This window comes from Cololabis saira, chromosome 18 (genome assembly GCF_033807715.1).
Source record: "Cololabis saira isolate AMF1-May2022 chromosome 18, fColSai1.1, whole genome shotgun sequence".
NCBI lineage: Eukaryota > Metazoa > Chordata > Actinopteri > Beloniformes > Belonidae > Cololabis > Cololabis saira.
The window spans coordinates 24,304,537-24,321,008 of NC_084604.1; the positions used below are offsets into that span (position 1 = coordinate 24,304,537).

A 16,472-nucleotide genomic window follows, 5' to 3' on the forward strand; every position below is an offset into this window, starting at 1 on the left:
GAGGTTCACGTATTAGCCCTTTTTCTTACATATCCAACCCTCGTCTGCTGCCAGGAAAAATGAGTTCACCCCATGCTTGTGATTAATGTCATATTTATTTATTGTGATGTCCAGGTTGCTTTTGCCTGAACATGCTGGCACATTTCACTAAGAGTGTGTGAAAGATGGATATAACTGTTGGGCTCGAGACATGATCAATGTAGAGGTGCCGTCTCTTGCTGCAATTCACAAAGGTTCAACTTTTTCCAGAAGCAGATCAGTGTGTTCATAGACATTCCTAAAAAAGACCGTGCAGAAGTAAACTATGTTAGGCCTTTAAAGATCTGTATTTTTATCTAATCAACGACTCACCCTTGCTCCAGCTTGCTTTGTCCAGTCTTGTGTGTTTGTCATTTTCTGCTGCCACTCTTGTTCCTTCTGCACATTCATGTGAAACCATATGACGGAAATGTCATAGTACTTAATCCCAATACCCCAACAGCTAATTAATCTTAATGTTGTTTTCCTCCTCCTCCTTTTTTTTTTTTTTTTTTTTTAAACTTTACCTCAAGCAGCTCTTTTTTCCTCTGAGTGTACACCATGTTCACTTCTCTGTGTCTGTCTTTGCTTTGTCTAGACAAACTCTCATCTCAGGAACTCTAAAACATTTCTTTGAACTTTCACTCAAAGCTAAAGGTCCCTCCGAGAGCTTCAAACTCTATTTTTAAAGACAGAGAAGGTGGTTGCATGGATATACGGTGTCACCTGTGGAAGATGGAAGGATTTGACCCATATTTTCTAAAATAAATTGTATGATATTACTGCTTTCATTGTACTAGCTGAGACATCAAGGATGTCTGTACAACTGTGAAAGTAAAAAGAGAAGCATTTAGTATTACTTTACTAGGAAAACGGTGTAATAGGCAAATGTCTTAATTCGTTCTCTGTAGTTAAACTTTTACTGCGGCTTGTGATGAGTCTTTTCCTGCATCTGGGAGATTTTTTTATCATTCTGTTTTAGGCATCACAATTGACAGGTTGTTGCAGCGTTTAGTTTATGCGCATGTCTTTCACATCTGTATGAACAGCAAGGGAGATGGTATAATCAGTTTTTTCCTCACAGGCCAAATAAGTGCAGCTGCACAGTGCGAGCGTGCACATTTATATTTGAGCAGTGGGCTTTCATTATTCATATCAGTGGGCTTCTGCGCGCTCAACAGTAAACTTCTATGAATTTGTTTGTTAGTCAGACTCTTTATTTATTGATGTTGGCACACAGATGTCCATGAACATTAGGCTGTACATGTCCAATGTGGGATAAAACATGATTACTAAATGTCTAAAGTGATATAACCTTGTACAGAAACACAATGTGGCCTGTGTTCCACCGCCCGTTGAGTGAAAGCTTCATGCTTTGAATATATTAAAAAAAGGGCAACTGTTGAGTCTCAGTGACTTTTTTTTCATGCACTTGTTGTTTGAAACATTAGAGTCTTTGTTGTTTCATCCAAAAAAAAACCAGCTGTTTAAAAAAAAAAATAAAAAAAAATTATGCCCGCTGAGCAAACGATTTAATTCTTAAATGTCAGGCATTCACAGTGTTTTCTGATTATCAATTAAGATGCTCTAGGGTGCAAAATAAAGAAAACCAATCAATACATCTTATTTATTTTATTTAATCTTTATTTTAACAGGAGGTCCCTTGACATAGTATCTACAAAGCTATGCATCCGATGATTTTCTGATGAGGATGATGATGATAACATTTGCACGTTCCAAAATGTAGCAACATAAACATTTTGCTCTTGTTTACAGTTACATTCTGCAGAATCGTTAATGTGTAAAAAAAAGAAATATAATCTCAGTCCTCTGATTCTCTATGCATGTTCAAAATGTTTCCTTTTCTGTTTGAAAAGAAGTGGGAAAGTTTACAGCACCTGGCGTTTCCGGGTCGGTCTCCCCTCCACGTACTAACCACACTCACCGCGGGTTGTCTTCTGAAATCAGACGACGGGCGCGTTAAGCAGCGTGTTCAGCATGGTTCCACAACTGTCTCTCAATAAAACACTTACCACGTCTGCTTCATCTTAACCAAACACAAATGCTGTATGCTGTCATTTTAGGACTGAATTACTTCTTAAAATAAATGAATTGCACTCATATAGTTTATTAGTTTACTTTACCCACTTGTATACTCTGCAAGGCTAATTAACTATTAATTATTTACACCGTTTTATTTAAAAACTCTGTGTAGCACAACGTCGCAAGAACACATTGATCTCTGTTTCATACATGTAAATGTACAAAATATTCATCACTACAGTGTATAGACAGGACTCTCAGAAAATTTGAATATTGTGATTTTCTGTAATGCAATTACAAAAACAAAAATGTCATACATTCTGGATTCATTACAAATCAACTGAAAAATTGCAAGCCTTTTATTTTAATATTGCTGATCATGGCTTACAGCTTAAGAAAACTCAAATATCCTATCTCAAAAAATTAGAATATTCTGTGAATCTTAATCTTAAACTGTAAGCCATAATCGGCAATATTAAAATAATAAAAGACTTGCAATATTTCAGTTGATTTGTAATGAATCCAGAATGTATGACATTTTTGTTTTTTTAAGTGCATTACAGAAAATAAAGAACTTTATCACAATATTCTAATTTTCTGAGACAGTCCTGCGTATATATAAAAAAACATGATTTAAAACTAACGTACAATTAAGACGTCAGAAAAAAAGCATTCCACTGCGCCAGTACAAAAAGAAAACGCTGGATAAAAACTTCCAAGAGCAAAGCATATAATTAAGACACCATAAATAATTTAAGACCAGTTTAAGTTGTTTTTCTTTGGTCTAGAGACATTGTCACTTCACATAATAGCATAAATCTCGTAGGTTGGACAGTTTGAGAGGTATGTGCATGAAGAATTGGTGGTGGTCTGGTGAGTAAAAACACATGTCCTCAACTTTGCACCGTTCCTAAATTACGTAAAAACACCTACTGTTCTGTGTCGGGTTGCAGTGAAAAACTCAGCTCTTCAGGAAATGAAGGTAATAATGGACCCATATGCCAGCAGACCTAGTTGGCACAACTATTTCAGCCCAGTCTGAGAGCATCAGTGCTGCAGTTGTATTTTCATCCCAGCACGTGGTTTATTTTTTCTTTGTGTGTATAAGTGTGTGTGTGTGTGTGTGTGTGTGTGTGTTTCTCTGGCGCAGCATTGGTGAGAGCCTGCAAGGTGTCATCTCACCCCCAAAGTGTTTCGGCAGGTACGAGGCTTTAATTGGCAGAAAGAACCATAGTTTGTGCGATGATATGCTCCGGCAAAATGCTCTGTTGTGACGAATGGGAGAACTTGGATTGTTGTACTTGTGGACTGTTTTCAGAATGATACTAGCATGGTAGATTTGCATTCAGCTTTGAATGTTGGAAAATCCGAACGTTTACAGTGCTTATCTGCATTTTACTTTGTTTTTTCATGTGTGCCATGATCTTCTCTCTGTACGGAGGTGGTTGACTCTTGTCTTCAATCTAAACTTGACTGTTCTCATTAAGCTCATTGGGGACTGAAGGCCCTACTACTTCAGATTTGCAACCACATATATAAGCCTCCGGGTCTTTTTTTTAAATTTTTTATTTATTTTGTTCCTTTAGAAAGTTTATTGTCATGATGTCAAGACTCTAAGCCCAGAACAAATCCTGCATCTGAATCCAATGTAGGATCAGCCCAGCTCCCATAAAATCCCTCCTCAACCAGAGACAGCTGAGAGAGATGAGACACTTGGACCATAAGATGTCATAAAGGAGGTTTTTTTTTGTTTTTTTTTCTGGCAGTAGTGCAATTGTTCTCATTTTGTTTAAAATTAGGCTTGGAAAGTTATAAGTCAAATCTGCATTCAGCCTCCTTTCTTTAAGTGCTTTATTAGAGGTTTCAAAAATCTTAGGCTTCCTCAAACATAAATAATCTTTGAAAGGCCACAATTTCAGCATCTTTGATTTAGTTTAAAAAACATTTTTGAATTTATAGGTTCTTCAGAGATGGGTTTTTTTTCCCTGCCGTTAAACCTCTGCAGTTGCAAGAAACATTTTTTTTAAATTAGAGCTCCACTTTTGATAGCTTTTGTACACTTTCTTTCTTCTGTCTGTGTTTTTTCGTGGAACATGAGCTGTTTTTTTTTTTCCCAGCCCCACAAATCTGTATCGCTGATTTAAACCAGCTGCTGGTAAGCTTTGCCAGTTTGATCTCCTCTGTCATTGGCTGGGGCAGCTGCTCCAGCCTCCATGATTAGATGTCTGCGTTTTTCTGTTTGCAGCTGCTCTTAGGTCAGGGAGTATCCCAAATAGACAGTTAGTTAGTTAGTTAACTTCCCAAAGTCACTGAACAGCAGTTAATTTCATGTAGTGCTCTCATTTCAGAGCTGAGGGATCAGGTTATAGCTCCTATGTGCAGAAAGCAATATTGTGAGTTTATTTTGTCTTAAGGTGTTATTTTAAGTCCTAGAGTAACTGGCACTGAGTGTGTTGCTAAATAATTCAAGGGTCCTGATGGACTCGTAGGCCTTTTGCAACAGTTTAATTGGTGACCTTATAGGATATGGATGTCGGCAAGTAAAATACAAATGTTTTTTACTTTAATGTGAAGACTCCTGAGATTTTGTTAAAAGAAAAGTCTTATTTTGAGGAGTTGTAGAAGTTTGTTTGGTTTAACAGTTAAGTGCTCATCTGATGCTGTTTAAAAAATGTTCTGTATTGTAGTCGATACCACCACATTTAAAGCAGCTGTCCTTGAAGTTATAAAGCAAGGAAGAGTAACATGAACATAATGCTTTAATAATTTTAATACATTTAATATTTCTTCACTTTGAGGCTCTTCTACAGGTCCAGTGAAATTACACTCACCGGTCACTTTATTAGGTATACCAGGTGTAAATAATAAAGTGGACAATAAGTGTTTTTCACTGTTAAGAAAATTCTGAAGGGGAAAAAAAAACAACAGATAACTGTTATAAAAAATAAAAGATAGATTCTGTCCTTGACATGTTTTCCAATCCAACCCTCTATCCTTATCTGCAAAAAGGCTTGATCATAATAATGATGTTCACCTTTTTCATTACTACCACCAGAGAAGGAGAGCAAAGGCTGTCACCCGTGAACCTTTCTAGCTTACATTTTAGTTTCTTAGCTTCATGAGATTGAGAATGTTTTGGTTGTTGCTCCTCCATAACTTACTTTTGCTCTTTTTTGTCCCCTTTTTAAGTGTTTCATCCTCACAGTGAAAAACGTTCACACCAAAAACATGCTTGCTAGAGATGACCCAGAAAAATGCACTTCTTAGAGGCTGATTAACTTCTAGGTGGTCAAAGGCGCTTCGCTTATTGAAGGGGAAGCTTGATGGTTTCTGTTAAACGAGATCCCGGTGAGCCTGGAAGTACCCGTGGAATAATTCTGGGAGCCAGGCACTTTTTTCTGTGCCTTTGTGTTAGATCCTGCCTCATGGTAATTCAGGGAGTAAAACTGTGTTCAGATCCATGAGCTATGCATCATTTATTGATAACGTTTGCCTCTTGAGAAACTTTATTTGATTTCCGTTCCAATCAGTTTCAATTCAGCTTGTGATTTTCCAGATTTACAGAGCTGAACAAGATGTTTCAGTGCGGAATATCTTCTATGCTTTTGGATATGCCATAGATGTTTCTCAACAGTTAAAAGTTACAAGAAATGAAGGTTTTTCTTTTGCTTTGGAGTGTAAATGTATGTGTATTCAAACCACGCTTAGTCTCATTTGTCTGCCAAGCCATCTGTAAAAGGCCCTTGACCTCCTTTTTGAGGGGTCTGCAGTTATATTGTGAGTAAGTAAATACTCCATTAGGATTCATTAGAGCTTCTAGTTGGACATATTGTCCCGGGTGCATTGAGCCGCACCACTGGAGGCCCCCTGCCCTCCCCTGGCGTGTGTCGTCCCTCATCCTGCTTTGTGCTTGTACACAATGGGAGTGCCGTCCCTGATCTGACCCTTATTTGCCGTCTCATATTTGATTTCATTGATCAAGAGTTATCGCGGTTTTGATGCAGGATCACAGTTCATTCATTACTCCCTTCGCCCATCCCTCTTTTTTTCCTTTTTTCTTTTGCCTTTGTGCCTTTTGAGATATTATAAAGTGACCAATGACATCCCACTGCACCCGTTGCCATGGTGATCGGTGACAGTGGGAAGCACCTCCCAAGATGAATGAGCCATAAAAGTAGTTGCAGAACGGAAAGGGGTGTGCAGATAGGGAAAAAGCCTGGCTAGCCTCTTGGAAAGAGAAATATAAGCATGGAAGAAGATGGAGAACTGCAACCATATTCAGCTTTTTTTTGTGCAGTAAATGATGCAGTGATGGTTAAATAGACACCAGAGATGCCTTTCTTCCATTTTAATGTCATGTGTAAACATTCAGCAACAAAACAAAGAAGCAGATAAGCTACACAGTCTGTGTGGGAAAAGTACAGATAAACAAGAGTCCTGACCAAATTAAAAAAAAAAAAAAAAAAGCAGGAGGCATGGGGTGGACCATGTGAATATTTATCTTCTTAGAAAAGTGTGCATGTACCATATTACTCTTGAATGATGCTGATAGTCATTACTTTTATTTTATTTTTCTGAGCTTATATGGATTTTTGTATAGCCTCTTTCTCTTTCCATCTTTCACATTTGGCCTTCTGTTTGTTTTGGAACAATTACGAGACGCGGTTGAATTCTTAAAAAGAGCAATGGAGGTGGGATTATTGTTCCTTTAAGAATGTTGGTCATATATAATCATGCCAATGGCATCAAAACCTCCAGTGGACAAAAGCCCCATGGATGTGCGTGCTTGTGTTTGTGTTTGGGATGTCACCCTCCCATGTGAGCAGCACTCTGAACTTATTTCATGCTCAATCAGTGATGCAGTAAATGCATCCTGTAGTCAATCATTGCACACCAAATGCTTGGACCATGCCACAATAGTCAAAAAGTGACGCTATACAGTGTTTACTGTGCATATCTGTCAATGCACATCAGGAAAATGTAATAACTTTTCTCAAATGTGATAAATTTACACATCAAAACTGGCGGCATCTGCTCTTTGAAAAGCTCACACTGAGAAGAGTCAACATTGCCACTGTACACATTTGTATGTGCTTTCATGCTGTGGCGCTTTGAACTGTCACTGCAGCTTAGATTTTATAACTTTGTTATTTCTGTCATTCATGTCATGATTTGTATCTTTTTGGAAAAAAAAGAACAAAAAAGAAGTTAATGATGAAATGTATTAATCATGTCACAAAAGCAAACCTAAAATCTGTAACCAAGAAATCAAACTCTATAACAGAGTGCCTTTTGATCTTGTATTTTCTAGATCTGTTAAACACTTCTGTGTTCCTAATGGGTTTTTTTTCTTAAGGTATCCTTGACTGAAGTTTTCAGTTCTAAAAAGGTTCTCAGGCAGGACACATTGCCAGATACTAGGGGCCGAACCCAATACCTTATTGGTAAACTTTGATAATATTGTCAGTGTGTGGCTGTTTCCCGAGTGTAGCCTTGACCCTATTGATCTAGAACATTTGATAACCTTAATGTAATAAAATGGAGGTTCACTAAATATGTTGTAATTTAAGGAAAGTTGCAAGTTTTGCATGCTGGCACCATAGACTGCTTCGTCCATTGTTATATACATTCTGTCACATGACCCATTGGTTTCTGAAGACCAGTTTTGAAGCCCGTTTGTCTTCGTACGGGTCGCAGCATGTTGTTCAACAAGTACATGGGAACATGCCAACAGCATGTCAATTAAAGTTAGCTTTTCTCCCGGTTCCATCAGCCGTACCCTGCCAAAATATCTGTAGAGGTGTCTTGAGACATTTCCAGGGGGATATACCATTTAACAATGTTGACTTGACAGCAAAATCCAAAATAACTGTCGCATTAAGATGATGCTGGGTTAATACAAATGGGTGTTGTTGTTTTTTTTGGGGGGGGGGGTTTGTGGGACAAAAAAATATAAGCATGACGATTACGGATGACGAAGCGGTAAAGTCCAACGATTGGCTGAGCCGACAGCCAATCAGAGTTGTCATTAGTATGAAATCCAGCGATTGAGACCAAATTGATTTTTTTTTTTTTTTTTTTAACCAGGCTGTAAATATGTTTATTTCTGCTCTAAAGTCTGAGATTTTAACATGGGACTCATGGAGATTGATTCGCTTTTGCAGCCAGCCTCTATCAGTCAGTTGAGGAATTGCAACCTAGTTCCGCATTAGCATCAGTGTGGACTGGACTTGGCTGACACTGTGAAGTGTTGTCACATCCAGTGATTGGCTACTGGATGTCACAACACTTCACTATCTACTTCACTAGCTACCAGATCCCACCCCCAGCAATCTGCAGTGTGTCCTGCCTCCCCACGGTCGATTCTCAAGAATCATTCTAGAAATGTTTGCAACTAATTCTAGATAACGTTGTATTGACGCCATTGCTTCTTCCTTCTCATCGCTGCTTAAGATGACTGATTCTAGTTTACTGGAAAGAAGGCAAAGACCTGACTGATTCAAAATTGTGTTGTTGTTACTTGGTCCCTTTTTTTTATAAAGTACTTGAGGAGGAGCAAATGGCAAGTTACCAGTAAGGCTGCTTGCCAGGCCTCAGCAAAGGCGTACAGTGCTAAAAGTGGTGATTTCTGTAAACGTTAGAAAACACAGATCTTTTGTTTTGTTATTTTTTTGTCATTCAACTGAGGAGTGCAAAGCTTAGTTTCTTTGATATTAGCAGGACTACAACTGCATTATTACTGGATGTGATTAAAAGAGTAAAGGAAGAGTTTGGCTTCCCTCTTCTCATTTGCATAATGAGGTTAAATTTCGACGGTCAGCTGTAATGTTAACAGAGGCCGTCCCCTGGACTGTGGAGGTTTTTAAGTTAGTGAGCCAAAGGCTTATAGGACTGTGAATGTTAGTATTTCAGTCATTAATTTAGAAGTCTTGACTTATACAACAGTTTTATAGTAAGTGAGTTGTAAAGTTCTTAATATCAGTAATGCTGAGGACAGTGCTGTAATGTGCAACTGTGAAAAAAGTTCCTACGATAAGCAGTGTGTGCGCGTGTGTGCGTGTGTGCGTGCGTGCGCGTGTGCGTGCGTGCGTGCGTGCGTGCGTGTGTGTGTGTGTGTGTGTGTGTGTGTGTGCGTGCGTGTGTGTGTGTGTGTGAATACTGTATTTGGCAGTGGAATAAGTACTTATTGGATTTTTTTTTTCTGCTATCTGTATCAGTTTCATACCCAACTGATGTGTTTAATGTAAAAAATATATATTTAGAGAAATGTTTTCTCTTCTTAAAAAAATAGGCCAAAGTTAAAAGGTTAAGTAAATGCCCTATCGATTCTTGATGTGTCGGTGCTGAAATCAAAATGCAATGATGGTGGACGATTCAGAGGAGCTGAGTGTTGTAATATGACAAAGTTGTAGCAATTTTTATTTTACATCATCATCATAGGACCTATTGTGTGCACAATTCAACTGTCTGGCTTCACATTTAATCAAAAATACATAGTTATACACCCTCTGGTTTCTTCTGCAACCCAAGAAAAAAGAAAAACCCTGCAGCAGTGAAACAAAACTACTAGTACTGCTGCTACTATTTATTTTTTTCCTCCACATTCCTCTAGCTCAGCTCTTGCTACGGTGGATGTTTTTAAGATTTTTCTCATTTTTCCTTCTACCAGGTCAGCTTTTCTTTAAAATTTGGTGGTAAACTGAAATGTAATCAAAGACACCTTTTGAAAGATTAAAGGGGAAAAAAATGAAATGGAGAGGATGATTTTTGTATTTATTTCAGAATTGGGTAGAGATTTGTTGCCGTGGTTTGTTTTATTGAAACACTACCTGCACATCTTATTTACACCCCTTCAACAAAAGCTTGCAGTGTCGCATGTTGTCATTCCTCCCTTTTACGGTCACTGATGCTCCCGTTTGAGCTGCTTCCAGGATGACTCACCTCAGTGCAGTCACTGTCCTTATAGCCGGCCAGCTTCCTAGAATAGCCTTTCTTGCACTACATTTTCACAGATAGTGTCGACAATCATGTTTATTCCTCAACGATGGAGGCCCTGCTAAAACTACGGTGTGATATTAAAAGCACTAGACCCCAATTAAAGTTTAATGAAGCTCTTAACAAGACTTTATCACTGTCGAGGCTGAGCACTTAGTCCATCAGAGCACCTGATCTACACTTCATTGCACATGCTTCCTCTAATTAAACACAATCTAACAGCAGAGAGACGTGATGCCAACATGATTAACCGGTGTTGTCACACTGGGAGTCATGCTTTTAGGTGGTATTTTGTCATCCTTCTCTCCTAATCTGTTATCTCACAATTCTCACCTTTTTTTTGTGTTCACTTCTCACCATTATTTCTGCTCTCATTTACATTTCTTTCACATTATTTGTTTTAACTTTCTTGTCGCTTCATCTTCATTATTACAGTGTATCAGGGCATTACAAGTGGTGAAGTTTTGCATGACAATGGATAGTAGGGCGATGGATCCACTTCACATTAGAGGGGAAGGTCTCAACTAGGGCTGAACGATATACCGTTATCGTATCTATATCGAGATATGAACATTCAAGACATTAATAACGGGAAAGCAACGATATAAACGATATATTTCCGCTCGCCCTGCTTGTACAGCGCGAGCAGTCTCCATAAACATTACTTTAAAGATTGCCCTTGAACGCACCACTACGGCCAGCCAACCACAAAGCTTATTTCATGCTTGCTGTTGATCGACAGCTGAAGCCAACCAATGACAAACATAGGAGGGTGGGAGGGAGCCGTAGACGGAGACGCGCACAGCCACACACAGGAGAGCGGAGAAGAGCGGAGAAATCCAAACGGAAGAAAAGAGACATGAGTGCGGAGGGTAATGCGGCCGGTGGCGGTGCTGAATCTAATTTTGTGCCAAAACATAAATCATCCTCCATTATTTGGAGGTATTTTGGATTTAGAAAGGATGATGTCGACCAGAGCGAGGTGTTGTGCAAGTCGTGCTTGGTGAAAATTGCGACGTGTATTTCGCAGCCGATCCGTTTTTAGTTTTGAAATTTCAAAATAAAAATAGAGAAATAAACCAAAATAATCCGTTCCCCATCTTTTGTTTTGATAATAAAAAATTCATTGATGTGTTGGAAAATCGAAATTGGGAATTAAAACAGCGAGTGGAAAACTCTTTTCTCTATTTCGTTTACTGAAAACAAGGATTGGACAAATGGGGGGATTGCACATGCGCAGTAATACATTAAGAAAGTTGTTTCTGGTTCTTTTGTTCATCAGATTGAAAGTTAACATTTTTAGATATTTAATTGTTGAAACAGAAAATAAATCAAATATGAAACATGGGAGTGAAACATGAGTTGAATCTGTAATCTGTCTTCACTCCGTCATGAAACTGCAGTGATGTTGTGACAGTTCGTTCAGCTGCAGCGTCCAATCAATAATCAATAACATGTACTGAACTCTAACTCTAACTGCATTGGTTATTTATCGTTAAAGCGGAGCTACAGTAAAATATTTTGATTATTATTTATTATTGAGTGACTTTATGTTAATGTTGATGACTGGCAGTGAGTTCTAATCAATAAAACTGCACTCTTTTGATTTCTGATGTTTTTATTTTTCTGAAAAATGCTTGGTTTTCACCAAACCGAAGTCATATCGTATCGTATCGATATCGAGATATCTGGCATGAATATCGAGATATGAAATTTTGTCCATATCGTTCAGCCCTAGTCTCAACAGCAGTTGGGATGATTGAAGGTTGTTTTTTTGTTTTTTTAAGGGTCTTTTTCTTTCTTTGCCATTTGTAGTTATGTATAAAATATGTGAGCAATCATTCGATGGATTGCCTGGAAATTCAATATGCATTGATGTCTACCTTGGAATGAATTATCACGGTGTGGTAGTACTTTTGTCCAGTACTTGATGGGCCTTGTTGGTCCTAATTTCTGTGCAGGTCAACATGGTGCATGGGCCATGCTGCTCACAAAGCTGTTGTCTTTGCAACGGTCTAAAAGTTTTTTTCTGTCAGCAGAATCAGTTAACCCAATTGTGACCTCTGCAAAGACAGTCCTGCTCTGTGCCATCTTTTGTTGTTTTGTGCCTCTTCTCCTGTTTTTTCTGCGGCAGCTCAGAAGGAGGAGAATTGAGTCCCAGAAATGTATATTTCAAGCAAATATCAGCATGGCTGAGTGGGCAGACAAAGTCCTGAGGTATTTTGGACAGACTATTTATGATATCAAGAACAAGAGCGTCCAAAATAGGTGAAACCACTGACGCAATAAGGTTTTTTGTAATAACTGAACATGACTTCCTTGTTATTTTACTGCGTTGCTTTATTTATTTGGGATCCAATAAAATTGTGGTTCCAACCAGTGACGCATTTACCTTTCAATGCTTTCTTTCTCTTCTCTGTGGATTCTGCGAAATCACAAGATCTATAACAAGAATTCATGTGCTAATGAATTTTTCCCTCTTTCCTCCCCCCTCGCTCTTCCTGTCATGTCTCCCTCCTCCATTTCTCTCCTGTAGGTAGTGGTATCGCAGCAAAAGGATGCCGCTGGTGAAGCGCACAATTGAGCCCAGGCACCTGTGCCACACAGTGCTGCCAAGAAACATCAAGAATGAGCTGGAGTGTGTGACGAACATCTCCTTGGCCAACGTCATTCGCCAGCTCAGTAGCCTCAGTCAGTAACACAGGAGCTTCACATACACATGCATCTTCTTATTCAAGAAAGACATCATGCTTGTTTACATACACATCCCTATAGACTTTATAACGGTTGTGTACTTTTTCCACATTTCTTTTTGCCTTTTTTATATTTATTTACAGTGTCTGAGTGAGTCAACAGGACATTTGTGCAAATGTTGTCATTAAATTGTTAGAATACTTCGTTCTTTCTCCATGGTTTGAAATGTAAAAACATTATTTCAAATCTAGTGCTTTTAATGCATGAGTTCAATGATTTCTGACCTAAGTGAGCAGCATTTGTTTAAGATTTACAGTTTTTCTTTCTTGACTGCTTAATAATTCTGCTTTAGAGTTAATTTCATAATTTTGTGCCAAACAAATTAGTTTCCATCATCCAGAAAATGCCAAGAATAGAGATACGTCCAGCTCATGTCAGTTATGACTATAGCAGGTTCGCAGGGACAACTTATTTCTTGTATAACACCAGCAAATGAACATGCTTACATACATATTTCGAATATTTGAGCTGATCTGTTTTGTCATGAACAAATTACTGTATATGTTTCCTTTCTAAAATGCTCTTCATTCAGCTAACTTTCATAGGATTTCACTCTTGATTGTTAACTACTTTTGCTGTTGTTTTCATGGTTCAGAACCATGGACAGCAAACAGGAGGCAGGTGATTATTAAGCCATTGAAACCTGAGGCACTTATCTAATGGGCAGCTAGCCCATCTCTAGCCCCATTTTTGTAAAAGCTGTTATTTAGAAATATTATGGTGGATAAATGTAAAAGCTCCAAGGCCAGAAGTCTTTTTCTTCTTTCTTTTCTTATGTAGAGGTTCCTTTTAGTTTAAGAATGAAATCTTCCCATTCATGACCTCACTTGGAAGAAGGCATGTGAAATGCTAATGGTGATGTTTAAGCTTCAGAAACCACTTTATGTGGAAAAGAAGAGGTTTTTGTAGACTCATGTCCCTCCCTCTATATAGTCCTGTCTGCATGTATTTCTTTTTCATGAAGAAAGAAAGAAAAATTCTAAATAAATAAAGTTAATTGTTCTTATTGTTAATATTGCAGCTGAAGGTCACAAGTCCAGTTAGGTTTCCTCCAGTAAATCAAGAATATTGGATCTTGGCGTTCCAAATAAATTAACACAAGTGTCTCCTGCAGCACCTCCTCCACACAACTGCTATAGCAGTCAAGCGCAAAATTAAAACGCCTTTTTTTTTCCTGTGGTAAATAATGGCACTCTCAGCATCAACGTGGGTACTGCAATCCTCTTTAAATCACTCTGTCTGCTTCATTTAACAAGTCTTAAAGTGAAACCCCATTGAAATAAATAAATAAATACAACAGGGTCACTTTGGAAAAACCCTTTTGGGCTTTAGCTTCAGGCTATCGCTGCACATATTCAGTAAGTTTGCTCTCACGCAGTCGGAGTATTTACATAGGAGCGCCACTGATTTAGTACCTCCTCCTGCATTCTATGTAGCATGTTTGCAACAGAGAAAATGGTTCAGACATTTTTTTTTTCCCATAAGCAAATGCAACAGGCTAAAAGAATGATGCTTTCATGGTTGTATCCACTCACAAATTAGCATAAAATTATCATGAAGATAAGATTAAAAGAGTAACGTAATATAACGCAAGTAACAGCAATCAATAAACAAATGTAGCACAAGCACAAGCACGTGTGAATGTGTGTGAATGTGTTTGAATGTTGGTGGTGGTCGGAGGGGCCGTTTGGCGCGATATGGCAGCCACGCTTCCGTCAGTCTGCCCCAGGGCAACTGTGGCTACAATGTAGCTTACCACCACTGGTGAGAATGTGTATGGATGAATAATGATTTCTGTAAAGCGCTCTGGGTGCCTAGAAGGGCGCTATATAAATCCAAGTCATTATTATCATTATTACAAGGTAAACGGACACTGAAACATCCAAGTCTGCATTCTTTCTGTAACAAACTAAAGTCTCAAAGCGTGTGACACAACAAAATAATTGGAAACAAACCCCCAAACTTTTGTTCATCCTTTAGCTTTACTGACAGACTCGCTTCACTTTGCATTTGCGCTACAAAATTTTGTTAAAATGTTCCCGTTGACTTAGTGTATGGAGTCCATTGTTGTTGTTAATCTTTTTTTTAACTGTCGATGGTCAAACATTTCTAGCGCTCACAGTTCTGGTAGATCAGTCAGCCCACACAACTCCAGAGAATTCCAGTGATGCATTGTTTCTCTAACTCTCAGTAACATTAACTGCACATCTTTAAACTGGAAACACTTTTAAACTAAACGACCTACACAAAGTGTTAACAAATACCAGATATGAACTATAACAGATGTGGATAATACTTTTGAGTAAACAATAGATATATATTTTGACAGCTAGCGATCTGCCTAATTATAACCACATAGGCTGTAGCGGTCCATATATTTTCAAATAAATATTTTTTAATTCCCCACAGTGATTTTACAGACATGATAATCACAAAATAACTTATTAATGACATGCATTTGCAGGTAAATATGCAGAGGACTTGTTTGGAGAGCTGTTCAATGAAGCCCATACCTTCTCCTTCCGGGTCAACTCCCTGCAGGAGCGGGTGGACCGGCTCTCCATCAGCGTCACACAGCTGGACCCCAAAGAGGAGGAACGTGAGTACCACACCCCGCTCACCCCGCTCACCGCGCTCACTCTTCCAGACACTTTTTCACAGTCTGGTAAACATTCCTGTACATATTAACCACAATATATTTTAATGAACCCTCTTTACATCCCAGATTTTTGGCTTTAATCTTCAATTGAAAGTTTATCTTGCATTTCTAACTTGATTCTTGGCATTTTAAAGGCAAAATGGGAAAAAAAAAAAAATGTTCCTCCTCCAATTATTTTTTTTTCTTGAATGTGGCGCTGATACTCCATTGTAGATGTATAGTTCTACACCCTACGGCATGCATCTCTGCCACCGATGTTAATGGCTCTTATTAGGAGAACAAGAAGCTATGAGATGGTCACATTTTTCACCTGCAGTAATAGAATATCTTTTGCTCCGGTTGGGAACACGGTACCAGAGTTTCACGTTGGCTGGAGGCTCGTTTACCCCATAAAAGCATTTTCTTGTGAGAAGGGGATCTTTGGGAACTGTTGAAAACAATAAAAAAAAGCAATAATCTGCGTGGACTGTCAAGTAAGCGAAGTTATCCTGAGAGGATGACAGGAGAGAGTATCTAGTGGAGACTGTAGTGGGTGCAAAGCAGAAAAAAAGAGAGAATCACGGCAGTATAATATCACGCTCCAAAGCCCTGTATCGATTTCCCACAGGGGCAGCTGTATGTTTACAGCTCTGCACAATGCTACTCCAACTGCTTCCTTGTCATGGACAGAGACAATAAAATGCCCACTCAGTTGTAGTTACGGGTTATGGCTTTTCTTTTTCTTGTGAATGCAACCAGAGGCTGCGGTGAAGCAATGAATCACAAGTTGGGACTTTAAATACGCTCCAGACTACTCTGTTTTGTTTTTTTTTGGTCTCTACTTTTACGTACATATGTATTAAAATTCCCTATAGCTCCATAATGTTCATCTTGACCTCCGTCTACATTTTGCCCCTCCTTTTGCCTTGCTGCATCTTTTTCTTCTCTCCTCTTCACTTCTCTTTACCCTTCATCTTCACCTTGTCACACAGCGGAACTGTGCTAGTTGTGTAATTGTGAAAGA

The 16,472-nt window shown here is 38.6% G+C and overlaps 1 protein-coding gene across 2 annotated transcripts in view; it reads left to right on the top strand.

Moving 5' to 3' along the window:
• The window catches only part of wasf1 (WASP family member 1), a 65,163-nt gene that overhangs the window by 13,311 nt on the left and 35,380 nt on the right, over positions 1–16,472 (top strand). For both annotated transcript variants that reach the window (XM_061746770.1, XM_061746771.1), the window contains exons 2-3: positions 12,593–12,747; positions 15,275–15,409. In XM_061746770.1, the coding sequence (XP_061602754.1) occupies positions 12,615–12,747; positions 15,275–15,409 (268 nt within the window). In that variant the 5' untranslated portion in view covers positions 12,593–12,614. The remainder of the gene's footprint in view (positions 1–12,592; positions 12,748–15,274; positions 15,410–16,472) is intronic.